Genomic DNA, 13,859 nt, shown 5'->3' with positions numbered 1-13,859 from the left:
GGACTCGAGTCATGTGACTTGGACTCGAGTCAGACTCGAGTCATGAATTTGATGACTTGCGACTCGACTTGGACTTGCATAACAATGACTTTGTCCCACCTCTGCAAAATGGCCAAGGAAATTCAATATATTTTTTCTGGGACACTATTTTTTCCAGGGGTGTACTGAACTCCGTGACTGGGGTACCAATCAATCCGAAATCAGTGCCACTCCGCGATGTCGACACGCAGCGAGGACGATTGCGCTGAAACCCTGAACGCTCGCACGCACCGTAGTGGTGCGTCGTGTACAGCTCGTCGAGATGAGTCGATTGCCGCATCGCCGACCATCAACAGACTCAAAGTGACTGCGTCACGGACATTATGCGAGAGCCGGGGTACTATGGTGCCCCTGGGTACCGCCATATGGTTCAACTCCCCCCAAAAAATTGGCCTCATTAAATAATGAACTGCTACTGCATGTGGATTAGCCCGTAATGAGCCTGCAATGCGCACCTGTTGCCGTGAAGGCCTCTCCCTCGAGTAAATATAATAATGAAGCCTCCCCTCTACCTCCACACTCCCTTGTTGCCTCCGAGTAGCGCAGTTGGCCACGTACGGTGCGGAAGAAGTTCCAACGTACGTACATGCAAGAGGGAGCCTCGTCATGTCTGGCAAGCCGCATGCTTTTTTTGTTAACCTTGAAAGCGAGAGAAGGAAATATCGCACGATGACGGCACTTTCTCAACGCCCATTTTGGTTTTTTGACATCATTACTGTGGCGTGCGCCAACGTCGCTTGAGTTGTCGTGATAATCTGCAGAGGGCCGCGTGAGCCGCGTGCCGCTGAAGGAGACTCGGCGAGGACGGTGGGAAAGTAAAATATGAAACTATTTTTTTTTATAGATTGAGGCCACACTGAGCTATGGAGCTCTTTTTGAGAGGCGAGCTGGCCACAGATGAGAGCTCGACAAAGTGGCTTATCATCATCACGTGGACATTTATAGCAGTCAAATACTCTAAGCGGGGTGATGTTGATTCTAAATGTGGAGGGAAAAACCGGAGGGACCCAGAGAAAAATCCACACGACCACGGGGAGAGAGACACGCAGACTCCAAATATACGGCAGGTGTCAGGGTCGGGATCGAACCCACGACCTCCTGTATACCAGGCGAGGCGGTTAACATCTCGTCACCGCGGCACCCCCAAAAGCCAGGATTACCGTTGTGAACTGCATGCGTGTTCGCGGTGACAAGGGGGGGCTGCGTGGAGTTCCATTAAAGCGAGTGGACATTGTCGTTTCTTGTTTTTTGAAAAAACACGTTCGGCTTTGTTCGTGGCACTTAGCGTGCCCCCTACAAGCCCGCGATGATTTTTTGATGATGAGGATGGCGATGACCCCGTAACCCCCCCCCCTCACTAAAGAACGCGATCCCCCTCGAGCGTGAGCTAATATTTAACGTGTTCATTACAGCGCGTATTCATTACAACACGAGGGTTATATAATTAGTGTCTGTTAATAAATCCAAGAAATAATTCGCGTAATTTAAATTAATCATTACTCTGCTCCAATCTGACCCTGATGTAAGTAATTAGATTTCAGCAGAATTTGATCATTTGGACCGACGAACGAGTTTCCCTGCTTGGCATTGGTGAATATTTTTCGTACGCATTCTATTTTTTATTCCAAACCCACACATTGCCCCTTTCCTTAACAGATAGAAAAAAAATCATTTGTATTGCCATCATTTGAAATTCAGCCAGCAGCGTTGTTGTGCGTGGGTAGAGAGCATCTTGTTTACTCAAGACTCCTCCGGGTGCCGCAGTTCTACAGCCAACAGCGTCCGGCCGATTGCATAACAAAATCGGTGCTCCCCTCGTGCCAACACTTCAATCTGCTTGCACAACAGGAGCTGTTCGTTCACCCGGAGGTGTTCTCCCAGAAGCCTTCATTTCATTACAGTCATCGTCACCGTCCACGACAAATTCACTGCTGATTGAAGGCCCCGTCAGACCGTCGCCGTCCTAACGCCTGCGCTCAAGGCGATTCTCATCGCTCCGTCTGCGCGGTGGGCTTCCTCTGGAGTGCGGTTCCCTCTCTCGGCTGATTATGCAATTTCCCGTCCACGTGGCGTCACATCGCCGGTTGCGCTCAAGCGTCGCGCCTTCCACTGTGGCTGGTCACTGATGTCTCCCCCCCCCCGCCACCACCACCACCGCCCCGACCATCACGGGTGCCAAGTTGGCGCAAGTTCCCAGTGGCTCTGCCGAGGTTGTAAGTGCGGTTGTTGAGTCAAACCTGTGCACAAAAGCCCCGCTGGTGAAAGCTGCAGTGCCCATCTGAAGCGCAGGCGCCATCTGGCCCAAGCCACGTCTTCTCCCCGAGGCATCGGCGCCCCTCCCAGACCACGCGGGGTCCTGTCCAGATGTGCCATTCGACCCTGAATAACCCGACCCGCTTAAAGCGCGCGCGAGTGTGCCTGCGTCTTTTGTTTTGGGGAGCGATGGGGGGAAGCGATTGGTGCACTGCTGTCTAAACCGGGTTACCCGAGTTCGATTCCTGCTCACGGCCAACATCCGTGACGAATATCTAAAACGGGCTTGGGTCTCCGCCGTGGGTCGACTTGGCCTTAAACGAGTACTTTGTGCGCTGTGTACACATCAGAGGTGTGGACTCGAGTCATGTGACTTGGACTCGAGTCAGACTCGAGTCATGAATTTGATGACTTGCGACTCGACTTGGACTTGCATAACAATGACTTTGTCCCACCTATGAGATGTGGACTCGAGTCATGTGACTTGGACTCGAGTCAGACTCGAGTCATGAATTTGATGACTTGCGACTCGACTTGGACTTGCATAACAATGACTTTGTCCCACCTCTGGTACACATCACCACTGGAGAGACAAAGGCGGCCGCGCGTGGTGCTGGCCGCATTCTTCACCCCCTCGTGTGCCGTGTCGGCCTTCATAAGTGCACGCTATCGGCACGATCCTGACATTCGTCTTTGTTCTGTGTTCAGGGATGGAATGTCCCTTGACACACACACACATGTATATTTCTTGACCTCCTGATTTTTGCACGTGGTGCGGTTTGTCGTCTCGTGATGTCCTCGTAGTCCTCGTGGCGTTTGCACATTTATCGAATTCCGCAGACATTTGCGTTCCGGCGGGAGCAAACAAAAGCCACCTTGTGGCTGCCTTCGATCCCAACGCTCTGTGCGGAAAACGCTGACGAATTAACGCAGCGATTTTCTGTTTTTCACCGTTAGCTCTTACGGGACGAAAAAAAAACGCCTTTTGTGCTGGGATTTGGAAGCGTGCTTTCTTCCCACCCACGAGAAGGAGCACCAGCAGAGATAGGGTTAGTTATTGGGATTAGTTATTAGATTTGTACTTGAAAAGTGGATATTTTACGAATATCCCAACAACTTTGGGGTGTTAAAATATTATTTTTGTGAATGAAAAAAACCGCACTATTCTGCATTTTCTAGTGGTGCACAAACACAATGAACAAAAAGTTAACACGTTTGTCAATAACAGTGGCCCTAAATAGGGTAAATAAATACAAATAATATACAACAATAACAAATCTGCCCAGAAAACACTGTGGTGTATTCAACTTTCTTGGCTTCCATTGGCCGGTTATCATCATCATCACCATCAAGGCATTAGTTGTTTCGCTATTTTGAAACCTTGAAATGCCACCGCAGCTCGTGCCGTCGCAGTCGATTCTACCGTTGCCCATGGATGCCTCGGCTGAGTCCCCGAAGGAAATTTAACCGCGGCTCTCGGCCGTCGTGGCCACGGCGCTCTCCCGCCGCCGCCGCCCTTGTGCCCGCTGTGCCCGCAGGTTCCTGTGCTGCGCCTGTGCGTGCTGGTGGCCGCCACGGGAATTGGGGGCAGCTTCCAGTACGGCTTCAACATCTCCGTCATCAGCGCACCCACGGCCGTGAGTGCCCCCCCTCCCCCACCCTCCGCACCCACCTCCACCATCATCCTTGCCTACTTGGTGATTTATTTCATTCACTCGATCTTGAGACCCCTTTGAGTTTCGCGAGCAACACACAAACGCCGTCAAAGCGACCGGCGGTGACAAATTCTCCAGGCTGTCTGGCATGAGGACATTACGGGAGAAGGTTACACAGGTACGAGAGCGATTCCGGGTGGCCATTGAGAAGCCTGCGAAAAGCTGCTCGTTGTTTAATTACTTGCTAGATTGGGTAGCCACTTTCTGAGGTTGGCGACTTTCCACTGTTAAAAAGTCAGCAACGCTGCACTCCCAGGCCCCCCCCCCCCGCCCCCACTGCGCACATCCCCGCAATCCACCGGGGTGACAAGTGTGCGGCACACACCCACAATGCCTTGCACGCACCCAGAATGCCGTGCGTGTTTGCCTCTCTGAAAGCGCAATTCGTTAAAAGCTGCTGGGGAAGCCCTCATCCAGCAACGGATTCGCAAAAGAGCCTTCCGTGGAAACGTCTTCTATCTCGTGACGTAACACCGACAGCCAACTGGAAATATAATTTGGGGCAAAGAAAAAAGTTGTTTCTACAGCGCGTATGTATGTATGCTGAACTTATTTCCCATCGCACGTAGCCAACTCCGCTAATCGGAGGTGCGAATCGGACTGTGGCCTGAACCTTTCAAGCGGCAATGGGGTGCCACCGGCAGCAGAACATTTTTGAAACAGGATTTGCCAAGTCAAGCGGGAGTAAATATTTCCTAGAGAGCGTTCCGTTGGACGCCATTACAATTTCCATGAAAACAACCCGGCGAGCCTCGCTTTGTTAACGTTAAAAATCATGAATCCCGGCGTCCCCTTCCGCAGATTCCCTTTGTCCTCCGGGGCGGGGGGCCTAGGCCTCATGCCGCGTGTTTGTCTGGTTTTGGGCCGAGGTTGGCCGTCGAGAGCGGTTTTCGAAACATTTCTTGGCGGGACCTCACACAAAACTGCAGCGTGGAACGGCGCGCCGATCGACCGCTGTGCCAATTACGACCGCGAGGGAGCCGCCGCCGCCGCTTTGTTCGACGAATTACAAAGCGAGAAATCAAAAGTTGAAATTCTCAAATTGGCCCGAAACCGGCACTTGTGAGCGCGCACCGGAAGGAAGTGTCAAAAACGCTGAGACGTCAAGAAGGAAATCCTGTTGAAAACATCGCCGAATCTTTTTAAAATGGGCTCATTTGTCTGGCCTTTTGTGGGGTTTGGCTTCCAGAGAGATGGGAAGGCATTTTAGGATAAATTTGGGGCTGTAGCCAAGAGTTGTGCAAGTCTAGGTTTTTCAGACCTCGGTGACCTCCGCTGTGTTACTCCGTTGATTCTGCGCGAATTAATGTCTGTGTGTGTGTTCGATGAATTGAGGCCTGTCCCAAGTGTGACTGAAGGAGAGTGGTACTTTTTTTTATTGATCTCGATTGTATCCAGACGCATTTGGTGTCTTGTCATGATCCAAGATATCTGTTTCAGATCTCTCCATGGTGCAGTGAATCCCTTTCGTGGTCGATAATCGCCCACAGAACTGGATACTGTTGAGCCGACTTCTGTTCAACGTAGTATAGAAGGCAGCACTTCCCCCACCCGCCCAGCCACATGGAGTAATGTTCGTCGCATAACGGTTAAACCAAAATGTATCATTCGTAAAAGCTGGACGTTAGTAAAAACACAGTGCAGGACGAAATCAAATGTTTTGGGTTATTTTGTGATTTTAATTGGTGTGGCCAGGCTGTGACCATCAACTCGCGACGCTTGAGGGCCACCGTAACCGCACAGCTTGGGGGTAATGGCCTCCATCGATCCATCAGTGGATAGACAAATGGCTGTCAATTATCATGAATCTTTAATGGGTTTTACAAACAACGGTGCCAGCTCAGGAGTTTTGACCTCCGATGCATCTTTCCACTGCACAACCGCGCTGTGCCGGAGCCACGCGAGCGAGCCAGCCAGCCTGGCGTGGCTCAGGAGGCACCGGCGCGCACGTCACGAGGCCCCACCGCTGGCCCTGCTTGGCTTCGAGCCCGGATCCACGTGTCTTGTCTCGTCTTGCGAAGCCATCGTGTATCGTATCGCGGGTTCGGTTTTGGCCCCGGCTATGGGATACGCCAGTCGTCAAAGGTGTGCCGCTCCAGATTTGAAGCTTTCGTGACTCCAAGGATTCATATTCTTAGGGTTTTTCGGTAAAGTCACGTAGGTTAAAAATTCAAATTAATTAAAGTAGAATAAAAATAAAATAAAAATCACGACGACGGAAGCTTGTGTTGCCTCCGAAATGTCGTGATTTTTATATTATTTTAATTTTACTTTTATTTAAATTTTTTACCTACGTGACTTCACCGAAAAAACCTAAGAATGTGTGCCGCTCCGCCGACTCAAGAAGACCTAACGTTTTGTAACGTCACTCTTATTTTGTTTTTTTCTTCTCTCCGCTCGCGCCCGCCGCCGCCGACGGAGCAGCACATCCAGCGCTTCATCAACACGACGTGCGAGCAGCGCTACGGCACGGGGCTCGACCAGCACGTGCTCACGCTGCTCTGGTCGACCGTCGTCTCCGTGTTCACGCTCGGCGGGTGCCTCGGCGCTCTGCTCGCGGGACCCCTCGCCATCCGCCTGGGCAGGTGCGTTCAGTCGGAATACCCGCATCCTATTATTTCGCCCAAATCCGCAAACAAAACATCAGACTGCCACAGTTTGGCGCCGGCAATCGGTAGTTGTGTCGCTACGGTTCTCTGCGGTGAGTCTTGAAAAGCAAAGGCGCTTCTAAACCTCTCTAAATAAAAATTAACGCTGACCCGCTCGCGCGTTCCGAGATTAATCGGTGGACATGACCCACCCTCGAACTTGCAAATGTCTCGGAATGGGAAAGGGTTAACCAATCGGGTTAGAGCCCAGCTCTGCACATGAGTAGCCCAATGCAGGCAGCTGACAGATGCACAGAGCCTGCTGCCTTGTTTTCCATATTTCCCAATCGGCAGACTCGCACGACTGCTGTCTTTTTTTCTCCCCCTCCCCCCGCTCCGCCCTCCCCCCCACCCTTTTTTAATTAAGTAGAGAATGCAATACATTTCATTAAGTGGTTAATAAGTGCGTGGAAGGATTAACGAGTTAATAAATAAAGCGGCAAGGTAATTGCGTTGTTCGCGAAAATCCTGGGCTGCCCTCTGCCCGTTTAATTCTTTAATTTAAAAAATGTAATCCCCCCCCAAAGTTCAAAGGGTCATGCGATTCAGCACGGCGGTGATTTGTAGCGCGCGGCGTGAGGCCACGTGATTCGGTTCGCTGCCCGCCACCAGCGGAAGCGCCCCAGACGTGCCTGACGTCGAGGGGCTTGAGCCCCGGGCCGTCGCCCTCCTCGGCATCGTCGGGACGTGATCAGTCCGCCGCTTGGACGAAGGTCTCGTCCCCCCCCCGAGCCTTCTTGTCGCCTCCATCTCTCACAGTCCTGCCCTTCAACATTCCACCCGAGCACGTGCGCGCGAGCGTATTTCGTCGCTCCATCTCTCTCTGCAGTGGACGGTACTCGCGAGACGCGTTCCATCCCTTGGCGGCCACTTCATTGTACGTCTGGGCCGTCGTGCTGTCGTCCCGGCCCTTCTAGCGACGCGTCCTGCCCAAGCCAGCCAGCCTGCTTTCCTTAAGAGTTGGAACCATTGGGGTTTTAAACCAGCACATGTTCTCCGATCCATGCGTTCCTCCGTCTCCCTCCCTCCCTCCCTCTCTCACGCAATTCGACTAATCCGCCCCCTTGCGTCGTCGCGCTCCGCCCTGCACCGCACCGGCTCCACAACCATCATCAACCACGGTGAAACTCGCCACGGCGCGATTTGGACCGCGCGGCGCAGTGCGAGGTGTCACGTGACGCCCGGTCGAGCCCCGAGCCCGACGCTCCGGTGGCATGATCGGCGGGCCGCCACCCCCCCCCCTGCTAAAAACGGTGCCCAAAGGTCAGCGCGGAAGCAGCTGGCAGTGGGGGCCGTCTGCGTCTCGCCGAGTTCATCAATCCCGTGGGGTGGCCCCGGCGGGAGGCGTGGCAGGGTCGGACAAAAGCGTCCGGGTCGCGAGCAAGCGAGAGCCCTACATCCTTTTTTGAAACTGTTGCTCTCCGCCTCGGCGGCAACTTCTTCCGACACCGATCCCCACCGACAGCTGGGAGTAGCAGACTCCGTGTCCGCCCGCCCCCCCTCCCTCACAGCTCTCATTGGTTTGTGACGCAGCCTCCGTGTCTCATTTGATTGGAGGACACGGACGGCGTTGCCCCCCCCCCCCGCCCGCCCGATGTGCGTGGGGATGCGATGGACGTTTGAGGGCGAGCTCGGGTGGTGTTTCTTCCCTCTTGGCGCGGTAGCCCAACGGAGGATCATGATTTTTCGATTTAAAGCTTTTGTGACTGCAGGGGTTCATATTCTTGGTTCTTTCGGTAAAGTCACGTAGAAGGGAAATAATAAAATTATAATAAAAAAACATAATAAAATAATTATCACGACGTTTCGGCTACAACACCTGAGGACGGCTGCTTGCGTTGCTGGCCGAAACGTCGTGAGAATAATTTTATTATGTTTTATTTTTATTATTTTATTATTTCCCTTCTACGTGACTTTACCGAAAGAACCAAGAAGAAGGAGGATCATGAGTCCGAGGGGTGGCAGGGGCCGCCCGTGCCGCGCTACGGGGGTGGTAACCCGGGGCTCGGATGAGCCGTCCAGCCGCGCAGAGCTGCCAGCGACTTCTTCTTCTTGTGCAAGGCCTGACCTTTAAAGCGTCCGCCCCAGCAAGTGGGCTCATTGTTCGTTGGCCAGGGAAAGGGGGGCACGGCGTGGCGGGGCAGAGGTGCGGCCGAGCATCCGCGCCACTTCTTGGCCGGCGGACGAGAATGCACAGTCCGCAAGAGGTCCATCGCCAGTCGGGCCAAATGGAAGGGGTTAGCCGGAGGTCGATGTCGAAACACACGATTCAAGCGAGTGGCATGTGTGCGCGTGCGTGCGTGTGTGCGCGCGCATATCCCGGCCTTCATAGGTGCTGCTCGCTAACAGCACATGCCCCAACAGTCTGTTTAAGACTGCACGGGGGGTCTCTTTTTCTTGTTATTGTCCCGGATTGCCCTTAATTGATTTCAGCAATGGTTTTTAATTCTCACTCGCATCTTTGAGACCCACTTTGTCACATCGCTGAATAATCCGCTTGGAATTACAAGCGTAAGCCTATTCTCCTGCTATTGGAATTCAGTTAAGTACATTGGATTAAATAAATAAAATATATCTTCACTTGAGATTAGGGGAGGATTAACTCATGAATGGAACAAACGACGTATAACTTATTTCCTTTTATGTCATTCGTTTCATGTGTATATGCAGAGGGGTGGGTAGAGCGTTTATGCAAGTGGTTAGTTCACTGCGCTATGAACCCAGTGACACGTGTTCATTTCCCAGCCATAGTGTCATCAGGGGTGAGTGATGTGTGAACCAGCCCTGCAACCACCCCAAACCCCCCCACTACCCCACTACCCCAAGCCTTGCTGACCAGTGGGGTGACCACCAAGCCATGCTCGGGACCAGCAGTGTATAGACAAAGTGCTGTACAATGTTCTACGTTCATTTCGGAGGCCCTGCTTTAAGTAATTTCTCCGTGCCTGCTTTGTGCGATACAAATGCTCGGTTGAATACGCCTTTTTTGTTTTCAATCCATCACTGAAGCATTTTTGTTGCGTTAGCCCAGCCGTGTGCATCCAAAATACGATTTGAAAGCAAACATTATTACGACAAGTTAAACGGTTTTTGATCGAAACCAGCGGTAGACTCCCCGCATGTGAAAAAAAATGTTGAACTCCACATGGAAACACTCTGGGCCTTTAGCACCGTTTACCAACCCTCGTGTTACAGGCTCGGCGGTACAAGCAGCACATGCTGGCGACATCACCCCGTCGCTCTAGCGAGGCTTGCAGAGCACCATGGGAAACTTTTCCCACCATGCCTTGCTGCCTGCACACACTAAGACAAAGAATCCCCCGGTATAGCCTTAACGGATCTTTGGGGCAAGTGCTGTTAGCGAGTAGCACCGACGAAGGCCGGAACGGCACACGAGGGGGTGGGTGGCCAGCACAATCCCCAGCCGCCTTTGTCTTCCTAGTGGCAAATTTTTACACCGCACCGGATACTCATTTGAGGCTGAGTCGACCTCGGAAAAGCTCAATACCGGTTCAGATAATCGTCACTGGTGTTGGCCGTGAGCGGGAATCGAACTCGGGTCGCCGGGTTCGCAGCGCAGCGCGCTGACTGCTACACTACCACTCCCCACGCACACACAAACACACACACAAACACACACACACAGACACACACACAGACACACACACACAGACGCCGCAGAGAGACACGGGCGAACCGTCGTGGCGGGGTTGGTGGCGGTGGGTGGGGGTGGAGACGGCGTCTGGCTGACGAACTCGGTCGTTGCAAACCGCGTCTCGCTGCGTGCACCCTCACTTCGCAGGAAGGGTGCCCTGCTGTTCAACAATGGCTTTGCGGTGCTGGCCGCGGTGCTGATGGGCGTGAGCCGTCCGGCGACCTCCTTTGAGCTCATAATCATCGGCAGGCTCCTCATCGGCATCAACTGCGGTGAGCTGGGCCCCCCGGGGTCCGTCCCACACCCCCCCCCCTGAAACCGAGAGGCTTAGGTGGCTGGTGGCCAGCGCAAGGAGGATTGAGCCTATACTTCTTCTTGGTTCTTTCGGTAAAGTCACGTAGAATGGAAATAATAAAATAATAAAATAAGCAGCCGTCCTCAGGTATTGTGGCCGAAACGTCGTGAGAATAATTTTATTATGTTTTATTTTATTATTTTATTATGTCCATTCTACGTGACTTTACCGAAAGAACCAAGAAGATGAATCCCTGCAGTCACGAAAGCTTTAAATCGAAATTTGAGCCTATACTCTTAGTTTTTTCGGTAAAGTCACGTAGGTAAAACATTTAATAAAAATGAAGTAATAAAAATGAAGTAATAAAAATCACGACGTTTCGGAGGCAACACACAAGTCTCCGTCATCAGGTTGACGTTTGCGAGTGCGTTACTTGACGACGGAGACTTGTGTTGCCTCCGAAACGTCGTGATTTTTATTACTTTATTTTTATTAATTTTAATTTCATTTTTTACCTACGTGACTTTACCGAAAAAACTAATAGTATGAATCCTTGCAGTCACGAAAGCTTCAAATCTAGGATTGAGCCTCCCCCGCATCCATTTCCCCCTTCAGACTTTGTGGTTAAAACGCACGGTGGGGGGGGGGGGAAGGCAGTTGGCCACGTTCGTGTGGCGGTCGGGTTTTCTCTTTTTTTTTTAAATGCCAGAAGGTCTTTGTTTATTACAAAGCATGTTCGTGGAAAGTCATGTGTGGTGCCCCCCCACACCCCCCCCCCCGTAATAAACATGAGCTCAGATTATTTTTCCATTTCACGTTGAATTTTTATTTTTCCCCAAACCGAGGCTACACTCTGGAAGTTCTAATTTGTTTTTTTGATCTTGTCACGTGCTCGCCCGTACCCCCCGCTCCGTACGTATGCGCATTTATAAGTTAATTCACAGTGTGTCTTGCATGATTGGGCTTTGATGAAATACGAGTCCAACCGTAACACGGTCCGGGCGCCCGCCGCACACTTCACTGAGCAGCAATTTCACCAACTCGTATATTTCATCATTGCTCGTTTGCTGTGGTATAACGACATACATTTATATATATACACACACACACACACGCGCGTATAGCGATACATCCCTGCCTTGTTATTCCATTCCGTTTTCAGAAATTCACGGTCGCGAGTCGGTGCAAGTGTCCCAAACTTCTTCATGGTTCTTTCGGTAAAGTCATGTTGAATGGAAATAATAAAATAATACAAATTAAACTAAAACATAATAAAATAAAAAATAAAAATGTATTATTTCCATTCTTACGTGACTTTACCGAAAGAACCAAGAAGATGAATCCCTGCAGTCACGAAAGCTTTAAATCGAAATGTCCCAAACTAGTTTTTTTGCCAAACGTAGCGGCCTCTTAGTGGCTGTATGGGGTCACGTGAACCCATTAACGTGCAACCTATGCGAAATTTTCAAAACGTCGATTATGCGTGTCGCGAGCTCGAGAATCGATGTGGATGACGACGACCGATGTGGGCTCATCGCTGCTTGACCCCCCCGACCCCTTTTGCCGTCGCCAGCGATCTTTGACGTTTGCGAGCGCGCGCATTTTTGCCCGTGTCGTCCAACCAACCGACCAATCACGTATGCCAGGGGTGTCCAAACTTTTTGCAAAGAGGGCCACATTTGATAAAGTGAAGATGCCCGGGGGTCAATAGATCCTTTTGACATTGTTTTAACCACAAAAGTTACGTGGAAATACACACTGTTATAAAACAATTTTCATTGTCAAAATTACCTTTATTTTTCAAATGACAATGTAACCAAATATAAGCCACTCAGGCAGACGTGAACAACTCTAAAAACGCAATTCTGCCTTTCATTCAGTCAGATAACATTGAACAAACTGTATAGAATACCTTAAATTTCCATGAGTTTTATGATGTATTTATTCTGACAGAGCTAGCGAGCCATAACTAACACATTATAAGACCGAAGCTGCGGGCCGTATGAAATCTGACCGCGGGCCGTGATTGGCCCGCGGGCCGGACTTTGGACATGCCTGACGTATGCCGATTGTCGCGTGCGTGCATTGCGTGCGTGCCCCCACTCACAGGAGTGGGCCTGAGCCTGCAGCCCATGTTCCTGGGGGAGTCGGCCCCCCAGCACCTGCGTGGGATCATGGCGATGGGCGGCATCCTCTTCCTGCCCTTCGGCATCGTCAGCGGACAGATCATGGGGCTACGGTGATGATTGCCGATGATCACTATTGACTCCGTCAGACACTGACCAGATCTCGACTACTGACTTACTTAAAACTACTTTTTTATTTTGCCGGATGAGGCCCACTGAGCTATGTAGCTCTTTTTCAGAAGCGACCTGGCCACAAAGGATAGCTCAACGAAATGGCTTATCGCGTGGAAATTTATAGCAACCAAATAATCTCAACGCATATTTCTCAATGTGGAAGGAAAAATCCACTCGACCACGAGGAGAGCACGCAAACTCCAAATATACAGCAGGCGTCGGGGTCGGGATTGACGTCACCGCTCACTTGCCGTGCAAAATATATCTATTATAGTGCCCGCCCTCCGGCCCCCCAAAATACAAAAGTCTATTTTTATACTTTTTGCATTGTGTACAGTCTGGAAGCTACCCACAATTTCAAGTTTGTTGCATGTCGGGAAGTACGCTCAACATTTTGAACGGACACACATAATCACAAATTTCCCTTTTATATAATAGATATCGCAACTGATAAAGTTGAGCTACTTTAGGTGGCACCAGTATCGTCTCTGGCCCATGGGCTACATGAGGCAGGACACTTTCTTGCAAAAGGATTCTTAAACTTCCCTATGCCAATCCTTTTACTGATCCGCGTATTGACATGACGAACCAGACGAGCCGTAGAAAAGAGACGTTGGGATGGGGAGCCTCGCACAGCACGCGGGCGCTGACATTGAAGTCCACTCGCCGAGTTGCTGGAGCCGGGACGCAGACCCCGGGGGACGCCCGCGTTCGATCGTGTGTCTGCGTGCGTACGTGACGCCGACAACAGTGACGATGATCTGAGCCGGTCTTGGGCGTCCCCTAGGTCGGCTCGGCCTCAAATGAGTAACCCGGTGCGTAAACATCGCCACTGGGGAGACGAAGGCGGCCGGGGCGTGGTGCTGGCCACCCCACCCCCCCCCCCCCCCCTCGTGTACCCATTACGGCCTTCGTAAGTGCTCGCTAACAGCACTTGCCCCAAAAGTCTGTTAA

At 51.4% G+C, this 13,859-nt stretch overlaps 1 protein-coding gene across 1 annotated transcript in view; it reads left to right on the top strand.

The window, feature by feature from the left end:
* Positions 1–13,859, top strand: part of SLC2A11 (solute carrier family 2 member 11) — a 61,997-nt gene that overhangs the window by 32,415 nt on the left and 15,723 nt on the right. Inside the window, exons 2-5 of the mRNA XM_078595321.1 lie at positions 3,831–3,929; positions 6,432–6,592; positions 10,458–10,582; positions 12,715–12,844. Of these exons, the coding sequence (XP_078451447.1) occupies positions 3,831–3,929; positions 6,432–6,592; positions 10,458–10,582; positions 12,715–12,844 (515 nt within the window). The remainder of the gene's footprint in view (positions 1–3,830; positions 3,930–6,431; positions 6,593–10,457; positions 10,583–12,714; positions 12,845–13,859) is intronic.

Source organism: Lampetra planeri, chromosome 6 (assembly GCF_965212315.1).
Source record: "Lampetra planeri chromosome 6, kcLamPlan1.2.h2, whole genome shotgun sequence".
Lineage (NCBI taxonomy): Eukaryota > Metazoa > Chordata > Hyperoartia > Petromyzontiformes > Petromyzontidae > Lampetra > Lampetra planeri.
The sequence above is the reverse complement of the archived record's forward strand: the minus strand, read 5'-3'. Positions and strand labels throughout refer to the sequence as shown.